Consider the following 18,376-nt stretch of genomic DNA (forward strand, 5'->3'; position numbering starts at 1 on the left):
TGTCATTTCTGTAAAAAAGTTAAGAGAAAGTTGTTACTGTAATAAAGTAAAGAAAATGTCATCTCACAGTATTTATTTCACACATCTAGTTAAAAGAGGAGCTACCAGCCCAGAAGAAGGACCATCATGTACTGTCTTTGATTGTAAAATAAAAGAACAAAAAAAAGAACAAAATAATGATGACATTATTTCCATGTTTAGTGAGAGTAATGATGAAACTGTTGATTGTTCACAACGTGATGTTATGAGTTTGAAAAGTGAACCAAAAGAGGAGTTACAACAAATTAACTGTCAGTTAGAAGGTTTATCAGGTGAGTGTAACCTTCAATAACTATATCCATTAACCACTTGGTGGTGACATAATGGTATAAAAGTGGTGTTAGTACATTGTTTTAAATAATGTTAATTGTGTGTAGTTTTTATGGAATTAAGTTTGTAACACAGATTGTCTCTAAGATATATAAATAGTTATGTTAGATATGCTTGGTGATGTTTCTGGATACAAGTACTTTAAGTTAATATAAAACCTTCTTATCATTCTATTGACACTTTAGACAAGCTTTGTTTATTAAACCCCTTACTACTGTCAGGTCAAATGCATATCAAGACATTTAGCTAAACTACTTTATTAAAATTGTATGTTAATATATTTGAAATCAAAATGTGAGAAGTGAATGACATTTTAATATTATGAAAGTTTTATATTCTTAAAGATTCTCATTCTCCTCATATGTGAGAAATACAGTGTTTTCTCTCATTGTTTCTAACTTGTCCTCTGATTTATTTACTGCCCACCTGAGAAGTATAGAATTAAACTGTTTTATTTAAGTATTTTACTGTCTACAGAAAATACCTTTCATTGGGAAGTTATTTATAAATTCATTTAATAAGGTATTTCTAGAGTCAACAAAATATTTATATGTATTTTAGGTATTTGACTCTTACTGACATCCTTAGTATCATATTCACTAAGGTAGCTCTCACTTCATTTACTGCAGGCCTCACTGATAATGTTTTTGGTACGACTTGGTTTTTTAACCTTTCAGCCCATCTTGGGATGTTGAAGTTTACTCACTCACTCCCTAATATTTCAGCTGACCTTTCAATGGTTTCTTGTGAAACCAGAAGGTTATAACTGTATACAGTAGTTAATCTTTGTAAGTATACTGTTGGTATCTTATGTATGTCACCAGCCTGGAGCTGTTTTCCCTTAGTCACATTGTATAACAAGAACTGCATTAGTGTCTCATGAAGTCATTCATGTAACAATAGCCCTCCACCAGTATTAGGATATCACTTCTCCTCTGTCCATTGCAGATTCCCATAAACACTTGTATTTCCTCCATTCTTATCCTTGTTACCATGTCTACATTCTTTGGTTTCCTCCTAGTTTGCTTTAAGGATACATTGCTACTATATAAGAGAAACCATACAATTGTAAAGTGTGTGGGAATAAATTTAGGACCAAAGGTCACTTTAACAGATGTGATAATGTACACAATGACAGAAAAAATACAGTTGTTTAGTATGTGGAATACCCCCAAGTGATGCTTAATGTACAGGAGTAGCTAAAAAAAAATGGACCAGTGAATGAAAAAATGACTGTCTGTAGGCCTGTATCAGCAAATGTGGTGAACAAACAGCAGTGCCCCACCCAAGAAGATCGTTAAAGCAAGGAAGCCACTCTTGGAATTAAAGAACTAAATAATGCAAATGTTACATCATGGAGGATGGAGGTATTCCACAAAAACCCCTAAATATAAGTGGAACTCCTAAGAAAGGAAGTGGGAGATAAACATTAACTGTAGGGAGAGTCAGTAGGATAAAGTAAAACTGAAAAAGTTGGTAGGGAGTGAAATGTATAGGATTAACAGGAATCCAACTGATAAAGTGAAGAAGAAAATCTGCCTTATGACAACAGGAATAATGCCTGTTGAGGGTGAAAAATGAGAGACAAAAAAGATCATTAGGAAACAATGTCTGTAGAAGAAGGGAAATGTATTTTGAAATTGAGATAGGCCTAGCATATTCTGCAGTAAAGGTCTGGAAGGCAATCCACAATCAGATGGAGGAATACTGACAAAATCAGGATCATTTTAAATGGATTCAGGTTTTGTCAGACAAAGGAGAGCAGCACTGTGAGCAGATTGGGTGGACTCTGACCCCTTGGTCCATCCCAAACAAAATTAATGGTAAAAGGTGTGTGTTATAAAGAATGAGAAAAATAAAATACTTGATGTGTTGCATGTGAAGGTTCAGAAACTGTGTAGTGATATACATCTATGTATAAGATGTTTTGTGTTGAAGAGAACAAGATATTTAGCTTAATTTCTGAATCCTTTGTAAGTTGAACCACAGGAAAACCAAAAATAACAGTCACTTGTTAAGCCTAATGAAGCAATGCAAGACAAAAGATATTACTGAACTCTAAAATAAAAATTATAACAAAATGTTAAGTATGTACAATTTTTGCAGAAGTATTTTATGAGGATCCCAGATCAAGGGTTCTACACACACAAAGTGAATGTGAAGAAATATAAAAGATGTATTATAACAAAAGTGAAATACATATTATTTTATAAAATTAAATGAGTGTGCATTAACAGTAACATATATACGAGACATGATGTATGGATGAAAAACAATATAGTTAAACTAGTGAATGATATACCAATGAAATGAATTCTCAGTAATTATAAAGTAACAAAATCAATGGTCACCCTGAGCAAAAGGTATAGGACAAAGGATATACTTAAGCCTAGTTTTGAACTTGCATCTGAGTATTAATCAGTGTTATAAAATTTATTTGATGGAATCCAAATAACTACAGGTAATAATACTAACAATCAAATTATTCAAAAACCATAATTGTATAATATCTAAACAAAGTTGGCAGGCTGTATTTCAACATTTGATTTACCTCTTGTTTTTGTTCTCATTCATCATTCACTTGACCTGGTGATTGGAACATTTATACACGATTACATCCAGTTTAAAATGTTAGTTTTTCCCATTCCATCCATCTTTTTCCCAAAATGTTTGTTCATCCATGTCACTTTGGTTAAAATATTTGAGGTTGATATTTCCTGGCTGACATTGGTCTGGCTTTTTCAGTTGTTTCAGCTCTGTAATATTTTTGTTCTAAATCAACTTTGTTAACCTGCAGTTTAGGGGCTCATGTAGTATATTCTTTTGGATTTTCCATTTCTTACTCTCTTCTTATTCTTATTTAGATTCAGATTACTCTCTATGTCCAGTACATGCTGTGAGATGCTTCATTGCTTTCAAGGCTTCTTTCCATTAGATCCTTTTCCCATTTTCTTCCATTACACCACTTCTTTCAGTTTGAATTGTGATTTGACTGGTCTCACTCTTCTTGTCATCAGTTCCTTGTGCTTTTACTTCAATAAATCACCTTCTCTTTTCCCTGCATTTCAACACTATTGTCCATTGGATACTTCATCTCTCATTCTCTGTTTACAGTTGGTAATTCTTCCTTAATGGGGTACCATCATTTGCTTATTGCCACACTTCACTTTTCAGTAAAACTGTGAATGGGTAAAATACCTTTTAGTGAACAGGGATTGATATTTACACACTGAGATACTTGTCCTTTGGAAAAATAAACAGCATTTCATACTCATCTGAAGTTTCTGAGCAAAGGAAGACTCAAATTACTCAATGAAACTACTCTATTCGGCTGTCGATAAATATTTTTTATGGCTATCTTCATAATTCAGTTTTATAGCCTCTGAACTTGCTGAAGTTTGGGGGTTTTGTTTCTTTACCTGGCATTTACTGAGGCTTCTAACATCCTCTTCTGATAACATCATTTATCAGTTTGCTTAATATTTAGGGGCATATCCCCTTTATTCTTTATGGATCCTGTTCTGTCATGAGTGGCATCTGTCTTGATAAACTGGTCAAAAAGGCACTGTGAGGCTGTAATGACTTAATTATACTTTCCATAGCACAACACACACACATACACCACTGGGATAGGGTGTTTCACAAGATGTTTTATTTCATAATGTGCCTGTTCTCAACCATACTCACCCATGGGTGAAGTAGAAGTGAATAGCTACCCATCCCTCTGATGCCTTAAATTCAATCAGTTACGTGTGGGCTAATTTTCAAAATATAATTTTTGTGGTCATCTGTTGCACTGTCTTAGATGGTGGTGTACCTTCAGACTCTTCACCACACTTTTCCCCATTTCCAGTGGACTATGAGAACCCTTACCACTTTTCAATTCCAAGCCACTGGTACTGGGCCACGGAAACATTCTCCTGGACATGATAATGTAAAATACATGATTATAAAATGTACAAAGTTGGTTACAAAACTATTCAGTTGAGAGTAGGGTACTGGGTTTCTGCCAGAATAGATGACAAGCTGTTCAATTTTAATCATTGGAATGAGATGTTAAAATTCCAGTTTATTCATTGAATTGAATCCCTTATAATATCCCACATGGGTGTCAGTTCTCAGTATGTGTGTTTTGGATTTATTACCTCACACATGTATTACAGGTGTCTTTATTTCCTTACTCAATTACACTTGTTCCTCCATCCATGTTGTGGGTTACCTTGATGGTACTTGCAGATCAATATGGTTTTTCCTCTAATGCCATCTCTTGATTTTATTATTCCAAGGATGATATTGCAGTGGGAATGGTTCTTGTCAGTTTGGTTTTGAGCTGGATAGTTTACATCACAAAGACATCTTTACGATACAAGATGATGGTTTCTAGATTGGTCAAACATTTTCTCGTATCACTATCACGTGTCCTGTTCATAGATCAGTGAATGTGAAATCCCCTTGGTCTGACGAACTTGAGGTGAAAATGGCACTATCCACTTTTCTAACTCCACCAGAAGACTGGGTTTGGGATTATGGTTCACTTACCACCAATGTGATCTTCTTTTCTACCCCATTTGGATGTCAATACCTGGTGACTTTGGGTTTGGGTGTAGTTTACTTGCAATGTAATTTTATCTGGTGTGATTCCCTTTCCATTAATTTAAAAAAGTTGAATTTAGTATTCACACCCTGCACTACATATTATAAGTAGTGTACGTATAAGATATATTGTTAGAATAATTTGTTTCAAAAACTGTACTTGGAGAAAGAATATAACAATTATTTATAATCATTTATCAATTTGCTTTATTATAATTAAATTTTGTCATTTCTGTAAAAAAGTTAAGAGAAAGTTGTTACTGTAATAAAGTAAAGAAAATGTCATCTCACAGTATTTATTTCACACATCTAGTTAAAAGAGGAGCTACCAGCCCAGAAGAAGGACCATCATGTACTGTCTTTGATTGTAAAATAAAAGAACAAAAAAAAGAACAAAATAATGATGACATTATTTCCATGTTTAGTGAGAGTAATGATGAAACTGTTGATTGTTCACAACGTGATGTTATGAGTTTGAAAAGTGAACCAAAAGAGGAGTTACAACAAATTAACTGTCAGTTAGAAGGTTTATCAGGTGAGTGTAACCTTCAATAACTATATCCATTAACCACTTGGTGGTGACATAATGGTATAAAAGTGGTGTTAGTACATTGTTTTAAATAATGTTAATTGTGTGTAGTTTTTATGGAATTAAGTTTGTAACACAGATTGTCTCTAAGATATATAAATAGTTATGTTAGATATGCTTGGTGATGTTTCTGGATACAAGTACTTTAAGTTAATATAAAACCTTCTTATCATTCTATTGACACTTTAGACAAGCTTTGTTTATTAAACCCCTTACTACTGTCAGGTCAAATGCATATCAAGACATTTAGCTAAACTACTTTATTAAAATTGTATGTTAATATATTTGAAATCAAAATGTGAGAAGTGAATGACATTTTAATATTATGAAAGTTTTATATTCTTAAAGATTCTCATTCTCCTCATATGTGAGAAATACAATGTTTTCTCTCATTGTGTCTAACTTGTTCTCTGATTTATTTACTGCCCACCTGAGAAATATAGAATTAAACTGTTTTATTTAAGTATTCCACTGTCTACAGAAAATACCTTTCATTGGGAAGTTATTTATAAATTCATTTAATAAGGTATTTCTAGAGTCAACAAAATATTTATATGTATTTTAGGTATTTGACTCTTACTGACATCCTTAGTATCATATTCACTAAGGTAGCTCTCACTTCATTTACTGCAGGCCTCACTGATAATGTTTTTGGTACGACTTGGTTTTTTAACCTTTCAGCCCATCTTGGGATGTTGAAGTTTACTCACTCACTCCCTAATATTTCAGCTGACCTTTCAATGGTTTCTTGTGAAACCAGAAGGTTATAACTGTATACAGTAGTTAATCTTTGTAAGTATACTGTTGGTATCTTATGTATGTCACCAGCCTGGAGCTGTTTTCCCTTAGTCACATTGTATAACAAGAACTGCATTAGTGTCTCATGAAGTCATTCATGTAACAATAGCCCTCCACCAGTATTAGGATATCACTTCTCCTCTGTCCATTGCAGATTCCCATAAACACTTGTATTTCCTCCATTCTTATCCTTGTTACCATGTCTACATTCTTTGGTTTCCTCCTAGTTTGCTTTAAGGATACATTGCTACTATATAAGAGAAACCATACAATTGTAAAGTGTGTGGGAATAAATTTAGGACCAAAGGTCACTTTAACAGATGTGATAATGTACACAATGACAGAAAAAATACAGTTGTTTAGTATGTGGAATACCCCCAAGTGATGCTTAATGTACAGGAGTAGCTAAAAAAACAATGGACCAGTGAAGAAAAAAATGACTCTCTGTAGACCTGTATCAGCAAATGTGGTGAACAAACAGCAGTGCCCCACCCAAGAAGATCGTTAAAGCAAGGAAGCCACTCTTGGAATTAAAGAACTAAATAATGCAAATGTTACATCATGGAGGATGGAGGTATTCCACAAAAACCCCTAAATATAAGTGGAACTCCTAAGAAAGGAAGTGGGAGATAAACATTAACTGTAGGGAGAGTCAGTAGGATAAAGTAAAACTGAAAAAGTTGGTAGGGAGTGAAATGTATAGGATTAACAGGAATCCAACTGATAAAGTGAAGAAGAAAATCTGCCTTATGACAACAGGAATAAAGCCTGGATAAGGGTGAAAAATGAGAGACAAAAAAGATCATTAGGAAACAATGTCTGTAGAAGAAGGGAAATGTATTTTGAAATTGAGATAGGCCTAGCATATTCTGCAGTAAAGGTCTGGAAGGCAATCCACAATCAGATGGAGGAATACTGACAAAATCAGGATCATTTTAAATGGATTCAGGTTTTGTCAGACAAAGGAGAGCAGCACTGTGAGCAGATTGGGTGGACTCTGACCCCTTGGTCCATCCCAAACAAAATTAATGGTAAAAGGTGTGTGTTATAAAGAATGAGAAAAATAAAATACTTGATGTGTTGCATGTGAAGGTTCAGAAACTGTGTAGTGATATACATCTATGTATAAGATGTTTTGTGTTGAAGAGAACAAGATATTTAGCTTAATTTCTGAATCCTTTGTAAGTTGAACCACAGGAAAACCAAAAATAACAGTCACTTGTTAAGCCTAATGAAGCAATGCAAGACAAAAGATATTACTGAACTCTAAAATAAAAATTATAACAAAATGTTAAGTATGTACAATTTTTTGCAGAAGGATTTTATGAGGATCCCAGCTCAAGGGTTCTACACACACAAAGTGAATGTGAAGAAATATAAAAGATGTATTATAACAAAAGTGAAATACATATTATTTTATAAAATTAAGTGAGTGTGCATTAACAGTAACATATATCTGAGACATGATGTATGGATGAAAAACAATATAGTTAAACTAGTGAATGATATACCAATGAAATGAATTCTCAGTAATTATAAAGTAACAAAATCAATGGTCACCCTGAGCAAAAGGTATAGGACAAAGGATATACTTAAGCCTAGTTTTGAACTTGCATCTGAGTATTAATCAGTGTTATAAAATTTATTTGATGGAATCCAAATAACTACAGGTAATAATACTAACAATCAAATTATTCAAAAACTATAATTGTATAATATCTTAACAAAGTTGGCAGGCTGTATTTCAACCTTTATGAGTTACCTCTTGTTTTTGGTCTGATTCATCATTCACTTGCCCTGGTGATTGGAACATTCATACACGATTACATCCAGTTTAAAATGTTAGTTTTTCCCATTCCATCCATCTTTTTCCCAAAATGTTTGTTCATCCATGTCACTTTGGTTAAAATATTTGAGGTTGATATTTCCTGGCTGACATTGGTCTGGCTTTTTCAGTTGTTTCAGCTCTGTAATATTTTTGTTCTAAATCAACTTTGTTAACCTGCAGTTTAGGGGCTCATGTAGTATATTCTTTTGGATTTTCCATTTCTTACTCTCTTCTTATTCTTATTTAGATTCTGATTACTCTCTATGTCCAGTACATGCTGTGAGATGCTTCATTGCTTTCAAGGCTTCTTTCCATTAGATCCTTTTCCCATTTTCTTCCATCACACCACTTCTTTCAGTTTGAATTGTGATTTGACTGGTCTCACTCTTCTTGTCATCAGTTCCTTGTGCTTTTACTTCAATAAATCACCTTCTCTTTTCCCTGCATTTCAACACTATTGTCCATTGGATACTTCATCTCTCATTTTCTGTTTACAGTTGGTAATTCTTCCTTAATGGGGTACCATCATTTGCTTATTGCCACACTTCACTTTTCAGTAAAACTGTGAATGGGTAAAATACCTTTTAGTGAACAGGGATTGATATTTACACACTGAGATACTTGTCCTTTGGAAAAATAAACAGCATTTCATACTCATCTGAAGTTTCTGAGCAAAGGAAGACTCAAATTACTCAATGAAACTTCTCTATTCGGCTGTCGATAAATATTTTTTATGGCTATCTTCATAATTCAGTTTTATAGCCTCTGAACTTGCTGAAGTTTGGGGGTTTTGTTTCTTTACCTGGCATTTACTGAGGCTTCTAACATCCTCTTCTGATAACATCATTTATCAGTTTGCTTAATATTTAGGGGCATATCCCCTTTATTCTTTATGGATCCTGTTCTGTCATGAGTGGCATCTGTCTTGATAAACTGGTCAAAAAGGCACTGTGAGGCTGTAATGACTTAATTATACTTTCCATAGCACAACACACACACATACACCACTGGGATAGGGTGTTTCACAAGATGTTTTATTTCATAATGTGCCTGTTCTCAACCATACTCACCCATGGGTGAAGTAGAAGTGAATAGCTACCCATCCCTCTGATGCCTTAAATTCAATCAGTTACGTGTGGGCTAATTTTCAAAATATAATTTTTGTGGTCATCTGTTGCACTGTCTTAGATGGTGGTGTACCTTCAGACTCTTCACCACACTTTTCCCCATTTCCAGTGGACTATGAGAACCCTTACCACTTTTCAATTCCAAGCCACTCGGGTACTGGGCCACGGAAACATTCTCCTGGACATGATAATGTAAAATACATGATTATAAAATGTACAAAGTTGGTTACAAAACTATTCAGTTGAGAGTAGGGTACTGGGTTTCTGCCAGAATAGATGACAAGCTGTTCAATTTTAATCATTGGAATGAGATGTTAAAATTCCAGTTTATTCATTGAATTGAATCCCTTATAATATCCCCACATGGGTGTCAGTTCTCAGTATGTGTGTTTTGGATTTATTACCTCACACATGTATTACAGGTGTCTTTATTTCCTTACTCAATTACACTTGTTCCTCCATCCATGTTGTGGGTTACCTTGATGGTACTTGCAGATCAATATGGTTTTCCTCTAATGCCATCTCTTGATTTTATTATTCCAAGGATGATATTGCAGTGGGAATGGTTCTTGTCAGTTTGGTTTTGAGCTGGATAGTTTACATCACAAAGACATCTTTACGATACAAGATGATGGTTTCTAGATTGGTCAAACATTTTCTCGTATCACTATCACGTGTCCTGTTCATAGATCAGTGAATGTGAAATCCCCTTGGTCTGACGAACTTGAGGTGAAAATGGCACTATCCACTTTTCTAACTCCACCAGAAGACTGGGTTTGGGATTATGGTTCACTTACCACCAATGTGATCTTCTTTTCTACCCCATTTGGATGTCAATACCTGGTGACTTTGGGTTTGGGTGTAGTTTACTTGCAATGTAATTTTATCTGGTGTGATTCCCTTTCCATTAATTTAAAAAGTTGAATTTAGTATTCACACCCTGCACTACATATTATAAGTAGTGTGCATTATAAGATATATTGTTAGAATAATTTGTTTCAAAAACTGTACTTGGAGAAAGAATATAACAATTATTTATAATCATTTATCAATTTGCTTTATTATAATTAAATTTTGTCATTTCTGTAAAAAGTTAAGAGAAAGTTGTTACTGTAATAAAGTAAAGAAAATGTCATCTCACAGTATTTATTTCACACATCTAGTTAAAAGAGGAGCTACCAGCCCAGAAGAAGGACCATCATGTACTGTCTTTGATTGTAAAATAAAAGAACAAAAAAAGAACAAAATAATGATGACATTATTTCCATGTTTAGTGAGAGTAATGATGAAACTGTTGATTGTTCACAACGTGATGTTATGAGTTTGAAAAGTGAACCAAAAGAGGAGTTACAACAAATTAACTGTCAGTTAGAAGGTTTATCAGGTGAGTGTAACCTTCAATAACTATATCCATTAACCACTTGGTGGTGACATAATGGTATAAAAGTGGTGTTAGTACATTGTTTTAAATAATGTTAATTGTGTGTAGTTTTATGGAATTAAGTTTGTAACACAGATTGTCTAAAATATATAAATAGTTATGTTAGATATGCTTGGTGATGTTTCTGGATACAAGTACTTTAAGTTAATATAAAACCTTCTTATCATTCTATTGACACTTTAGACAAGCTTTGTTTATTAAACCCCTTACTACTGTCAGGTCAAATGCATATCAAGACATTTAGCTAAACTACTTTATTAAAATTGTATGTTAATATATTTGAAATCAAAATGTGAGAAGTGAATGACATTTTAATATTATGAAAGTTTTATATTCTTAAAGATTCTCATTCTCCTCATATGTGAGAAATACAATGTTTTCTCTCATTGTGTCTAACTTGTTCTCTGATTTATTTACTGCCCACCTGAGAAATATAGAATTAAACTGTTTTATTTAAGTATTCCACTGTCTACAGAAAATACCTTTCATTGGGAAGTTATTTATAAATTCATTTAATAAGGTATTTCTAGAGTCAACAAAATATTTATATGTATTTTAGGTATTTGACTCTTACTGACATCCTTAGTATCATATTCACTAAGGTAGCTCTCACTTCATTTACTGCAGGCCTCACTGATAATGTTTTTGGTACGACTTGGTTTTTTAACCTTTCAGCCCATCTTGGGATGTTGAAGTTTACTCACTCACTCCCTAATATTTCAGCTGACCTTTCAATGGTTTCTTGTGAAACCAGAAGGTTATAACTGTATACAGTAGTTAATCTTTGTAAGTATACTGTTGGTATCTTATGTATGTCACCAGCCTGGAGCTGTTTTCCCTTAGTCACATTGTATAACAAGAACTGCATTAGTGTCTCATGAAGTCATTCATGTAACAATAGCCCTCCACCAGTATTAGGATATCACTTCTCCTCTGTCCATTGCAGATTCCCATAAACACTTGTATTTCCTCCATTCTTATCCTTGTTACCATGTCTACATTCTTTGGTTTCCTCCTAGTTTGCTTTAAGGATACATTGCTACTATATAAGAGAAACCATACAATTGTAAAGTGTGTGGGAATAAATTTAGGACCAAAGGTCACTTTAACAGATGTGATAATGTACACAATGACAGAAAAAATACAGTTGTTTAGTATGTGGAATACCCCCAAGTGATGCTTAATGTACAGGAGTAGCTAAAAAAAAAATGGACCAGTGAATGAAAAAATGACTGTCTGTAGGCCTGTATCAGCAAATGTGGTGAACAAACAGCAGTGCCCCACCCAAGAAGATCGTTAAAGCAAGGAAGCCACTCTTGGAATTAAAGAACTAAATAATGCAAATGTTACATCATGGAGGATGGAGGTATTCCACAAAAACCCCTAAATATAAGTGGAACTCCTAAGAAAGGAAGTGGGAGATAAACATTAACTGTAGGGAGAGTCAGTAGGATAAAGTAAAACTGAAAAAGTTGGTAGGGAGTGAAATGTATAGGATTAACAGGAATCCAACTGATAAAGTGAAGAAGAAAATCTGCCTTATGACAACAGGAATAAAGCCTGGATAAGCGTGAAAAATGAGAGACAAAAAAGATCATTAGGAAACAATGTCTGTAGAAGAAGGGAAATGTATTTTGAAATTGAGATAGGCCTAGCATATTCTGCAGTAAAGGTCTGGAAGGCAATCCACAATCAGATGGAGGAATACTGACAAAATCAGGATCATTTTAAATGGATTCAGGTTTTGTCAGACAAAGGAGAGCAGCACTGTGAGCAGATTGGGTGGACTCTGACCCCTTGGTCCATCCCAAACAAAATTAATGGTAAAAGGTGTGTGTTATAAAGAATGAGAAAAATAAAATACTTGATGTGTTGCATGTGAAGGTTCAGAAACTGTGTAGTGATATACATCTATGTATAAGATGTTTTGTGTTGAAGAGAACAAGATATTTAGCTTAATTTCTGAATCCTTTGTAAGTTGAACCACAGGAAAACCAAAAATAACTGTCACTTGTTAAGCCTAATGAAGCAATGCAAGACAAAAGATATTACTGAACTCTAAAATAAAAATTATAACAAAATGTTAAGTATGTACAATTTTTGCAGAAGTATTTTATGAGGATCCCAGCTCAAGGGTTCTACACACACAAAGTGAATGTGAAGAAATATAAAAGATGTATTATAACAAAAGTGAAATGCATATTATTTTATAAAATTAAATGAGTGTGCATTAACAGTAACATATATACGAGACATGATGTATGGATGAAAAACAATATAGTTAAACTAGTGAATGATATACCAATGAAATGAATTCTCAGTAATTATAAAGTAACAAAGATCAATGATCACCCTGAGCAAAAGATATAGGACAAAGGATATAGTTAAGCCCAGTTTTGAACTTGCATCTGAGTATTAATCAGTGTTATAAAATTTATTTGATGGAATCCAAATAACTACAGGTAATAATACTAACAATCAAATTATTCAAAAACCATAATTGTATAATATCTTAACAAAGTTGGCAGGCTGTATTTCAACATTTGATTTACCTCTTGTTTTTGTTCTCATTCATCATTCACTTGACCTGGTGATTGGAACATTTATACACGATTACATCCAGTTTAAAATGTTAGTTTTTCCCATTCCATCCATCTTTTTCCCAAAATGTTTGTTCATCCATGTCACTTTGGTTAAAATGTTTGAGGTTGATATTTCCTGGCTGACATTGGTCTGGCTTTCTCAGTTGTTTCAGCTCTGAATATTTTTTGTTCTAAATCAACTTTGTTAACCTGCAGTTTAGGGGCTCATGTAGTATATTCTTTTGGATTTTCCATTTCTTACTCTCTTCTTATTCTTATTTAGATTCTGATTACTCTCTATGTCCAGTACATGCTGTGAGATGCTTCATTGCTTTCAAGGCTTCTTTCCATTAGATCCTTTTCCCATTTTCTTCCATCACACCACTTCTTTCAGTTTGAATTGTGATTTGACTGGTCTCACTCTTCTTGTCATCAGTTCCTTGTGCTTTTACTTCAATAAATCACCTTCTCTTTTCCCTGCATTTCAACACTATTGTCCATTGGATACTTCATCTCTCATTTTCTGTTTACAGTTGGTAATTCTTCCTTAATGGGGTACCATCATTTGCTTATTGCCACACTTCACTTTTCAGTAAAACTGTGAATGGGTAAAATACCTTTTTAGTGAACAGGGATTGATATTTACACACTGAGATACTTGTCCTTTGGAAAAATAAACAGCATTTCATACTCATCTGAAGTTTCTGAGCAAAGGAAGACTCAAATTACTCAATGAAACTTCTCTATTCGGCTGTCGATAAATATTTTTTATGGCTATCTTCATAATTCAGTTTTATAGCCTCTGAACTTGCTGAAGTTTGGGGGTTTTGTTTCTTTACCTGGCATTTACTGAGGCTTCTAACATCCTCTTCTGATAACATCATTTATCAGTTTGCTTAATATTTAGGGGCATATCCCCTTTATTCTTTATGGATCCTGTTCTGTCATGAGTGGCATCTGTCTTGATAAACTGGTCAAAAAGGCACTGTGAGGCTGTAATGACTTAATTATACTTTCCATAGCACAACACACACACATACACCACTGGGATAGGGTGTTTCACAAGATGTTTTATTTCATAATGTGCCTGTTCTCAACCATACTCACCCATGGGTGAAGTAGAAGTGAATAGCTACCCATCCCTCTGATGCCTTAAATTCAATCAGTTACGTGTGGGCTAATTTTCAAAATATAATTTTTGTGGTCATCTGTTGCACTGTCTTAGATGGTGGTGTACCTTCAGACTCTTCACCACACTTTTCCCCATTTCCAGTGGACTATGAGAACCCTTACCACTTTTCAATTCCAAGCCACTTTCGGTACTGGGCCACGGAAACATTCTCCTGGACATGATAATGTAAAATACATGATTATAAAATGTACAAAGTTGGTTACAAAACTATTCAGTTGAGAGTAGGGTACTGGGTTTCTGCCAGAATAGATGACAAGCTGTTCAATTTTAATCATTGGAATGAGATGTTAAAATTCCAGTTTATTCATTGAATTGAATCCCTTATAATATCCCCACATGGGTGTCAGTTCTCAGTATGTGTGTTTTGGATTTATTACCTCACACAGGACCTGTATTACAGGTGTCTTTATTTCCTTACTCAATTACACTTGTTCCTCCATCCATGTTGTGGGTTACCTTGATGGTACTTGCAGATCAATATGGTTTTCCTCTAATGCCATCTCTTGATTTTATTATTCCAAGGATGATATTGCAGTGGGAATGGTTCTTGTCAGTTTGGTTTTGAGCTGGATAGTTTACATCACAAAGACATCTTTACGATACAAGATGATGGTTTCTAGATTGGTCAAACATTTTCTCGTATCACTATCACGTGTCCTGTTCATAGATCAGTGAATGTGAAATCCCCTTGGTCTGACGAACTTGAGGTGAAAATGGCACTATCCACTTTTCTAACTCCACCAGAAGACTGGGTTTGGGATTATGGTTCACTTACCACCAATGTGATCTTCTTTTCTACCCCATTTGGATGTCAATACCTGGTGACTTTGGGTTTGGGTGTAGTTTACTTGCAATGTAATTTTATCTGGTGTGATTCCCTTTCCATTAATTTAAAAAAGTTGAATTTAGTATTCACACCCTGCACTACCTATTATAAGTAGTGTACGTATAAGATATATTGTTAGAATAATTTGTTTCAAAAACTGTACTTGGAGAAAGAATATAACAATTATTTATAATCATTTATCAATTTGCTTTATTATAATTAAATTTTGTTATTTCTGTAAAGAGTTAAGAGAGAGAAAGGTGTTACTGTAATAAAGTAAAGAAAATGTCATCTCACAGTATTTATTTCACACATCTAGTTAAAAGTGGAGCTACCAGCCCAGAAGAAGGACCATCATTTACTGTCTTTGATTGTAAAATAAAAGAACAAAATAAAGAACAAAATAATGATGACATTATTTCCATGTTTAGTGAGAGTAATGATGAAACTGTTGATTGTTCACAAAGTGATGTTATGAGTTTGAAAAGTGAACCAAAAGAGGAGTTACAACAAATTAACTGTCAGTTAGAAGGTTTATCAGGTGAGTGTAACCTTCAATAACTATATCCATTAACCACTTGGTGGTGACATAATATAAAACCTTCTTATCATTCTATTGACACTTTAGACAAGCTTTGTTTATTAAACCCCTTACTACTGTCAGGTCAAATGCATATCAAGACATTTAGCTAAACTACTTTATTAAAATTGTATGTTAATATATTTGAAATCAAAATGTGAGAAGTGAATGACATTTTAATATTATGAAAGTTTTATATTCTTAAAGATTCTCATTCTCCTCATATGTGAGAAATACAATGTTTTCTCTCATTGTGTCTAACTTGTTCTCTGATTTATTTACTGCCCACCTGAGAAATATAGAATTAAACTGTTTTATTTAAGTATTCCACTGTCTACAGAAAATACCTTTCATTGGGAAGTTATTTATAAATTCATTTAATTAGGTATTTGACTCTTACTGACATCTTTAGTATCATATTCATTAAGGTAGCTCTCACTTCATTTACTGCAGGCCTCACTGATAATGTTTTTTGGTATGACTTGGTTTTTTAACCTTTCAGCCCATCTTGGGATGTTGAAGTTTACTCACTCACTCCCTAATATTTCAGCTGACCTTTCAATGGTTTCTTGTGAAACCAGAAGGTTATAACTGTATACAGTAGTTAATCTTTGTAAGTATACTGTTGGTATCTTATGTATGTCACCAGCCTGGAGCTGTTTTCCCTTAGTCACATTGTATAACAAGAACTGCATTAGTGTCTCATGAAGTCATTCATGTAACAATAGCCCTCCACCAGTATTAGGATATCACTTCTCCTCTGTCCATTGCAGATTCCCATAAACACTTGTATTTCCTCCATTCTTATCCTTGTTACCATGTCTACATTCTTTGGTTTCCTCCTAGTTTGCTTTAAGGATACATTGCTACTATATAAGAGAAACCATACAATTGTAAAGTGTGTGGAATAAATTTAGGACCAAAGGTCACTTTAACAGATGTGATAATGTACACAATGACAGAAAAAATACAGTTGTTTAGTATGTGGAATACCCCAAGTGATGCTTAATGTACAGGAGTAGCTAAAAAAAATGGACTAGTGAAGAAAAAATGACTGTCTGTAGACCTGTATCAGCAAATGTGGTGAACAAACAGCAGTGCCCCACCCAAGAAGATCGTTAAAGCAAGGAAGCCACTCTTGGAATTAAAGAACTAAATAATGCAAATGTTACATCATGGAGGATGGAGGTATTCCACAAAACCCTAAATATAAGTGGAACTCCTAAGAAAGGAAGTGGGAGATAAACATTAACTGTAGGGAGAGTCAGTAGGATAAAGTAAAACTGAAAAAGTTGGTAGGAGTGAAATGTATAGGATTAACAGGAATCCAACTGATAAAGTGAAGAAGAAAATCTGCCTTATGACAACAGGAATAAAGCCTGGATAAGCGTGAAAAATGAGAGACAAAAAAGATCATTAGGAAACAATGTCTGTAGAAGAAGGGAAATGTATTTTGAAATTGAGATAGGCCTAGCATATTCTGCAGTAAAGGTCTGGAAGGCAATCCACAATCAGATGGAGGAATACTGACAAAATCAGGATCATTTTAAATGGATTCAGGTTTTGTCAGACAAAGGAGAGCAGCACTGTGAGCAGATTGGGTGGACTCTGACCCCTTGGTCCATCCCAAACAAAATTAATGGTAAAAGGTGTGTGTTATAAAGAATGAGAAAAATAAAATACTTGATGTGTTGCATGTGAAGGTTCAGAAACTGTGTAGTGATATACATCTATGTATAAGATGTTTTGTGTTGAAGAGAACAAGATATTTAGCTTAATTTCTGAATCCTTTGTAAGTTGAACCACAGGAAAACCAAAAATAACAGTCACTTGTTAAGCCTAATGAAGCAATGCAAGACAAAAGATATTACTGAACTCTAAAATAAAAATTATAACAAAATGTTAAGTATGTACAATTTTTGCAGAAGTATTTTATGAGGATACCAGCTCAAGGGTTCTACACACACAAGTGAATGTGAAGAAATATAAAAGATGTATTATAACAAAAGTGAAATGCATATTATTTTATAAAATTAAATGAGTGTGCATTAACAGTAACATATATATATGAGACATGATGTATGGATGAAAAACAATATAGTTAAACTAGTGAATGATATACCAATGAAATGAATTCTCAGTAATTATAAAGTAACAAAGATCAATGATCACCCTGAGCAAAAGATATAGGACAAAGGATATAGTTAAGCCCAGTTTTGAACTTGCATCTGAGTATTAATCAGTGTTATAAAATTTATTTGATGGAATCCAAATAACTACAGGTAATAATACTAACAATCAAATTATTCAAAAACCATAATTGTATAATATCTTAACAAAGTTGGCAGGCTGTATTTCAACATTTGATTTTACCTCTTGTTTTTTGTTCTCATTCATCATTCACTTGACCTGGTGATTGGAACATTTATACACGATTACATCCAGTTTAAA

General features: G+C 33.8%; 1 protein-coding gene across 2 annotated transcripts in view; it reads left to right on the plus strand.

Moving 5' to 3' along the window:
* The window catches only part of LOC143230694 (uncharacterized), a 68,328-nt gene that overhangs the window by 15,287 nt on the left and 34,665 nt on the right, over positions 1–18,376 (plus strand). For both annotated transcript variants that reach the window (XM_076464685.1, XM_076464694.1), the window contains exons 4-7: positions 90–311; positions 5,276–5,497; positions 10,468–10,688; positions 15,665–15,886. In XM_076464685.1, coding sequence (XP_076320800.1) covers positions 10,571–10,688; positions 15,665–15,886 — 340 coding nt within the window. In that variant the 5' untranslated portion in view covers positions 90–311; positions 5,276–5,497; positions 10,468–10,570. The remainder of the gene's footprint in view (positions 1–89; positions 312–5,275; positions 5,498–10,467; positions 10,689–15,664; positions 15,887–18,376) is intronic.

This window comes from Tachypleus tridentatus, chromosome 1, assembly GCF_004210375.1.
Source record: "Tachypleus tridentatus isolate NWPU-2018 chromosome 1, ASM421037v1, whole genome shotgun sequence".
In the NCBI taxonomy this organism is placed as follows: Eukaryota; Metazoa; Arthropoda; class Merostomata; order Xiphosura; family Limulidae; genus Tachypleus; species Tachypleus tridentatus.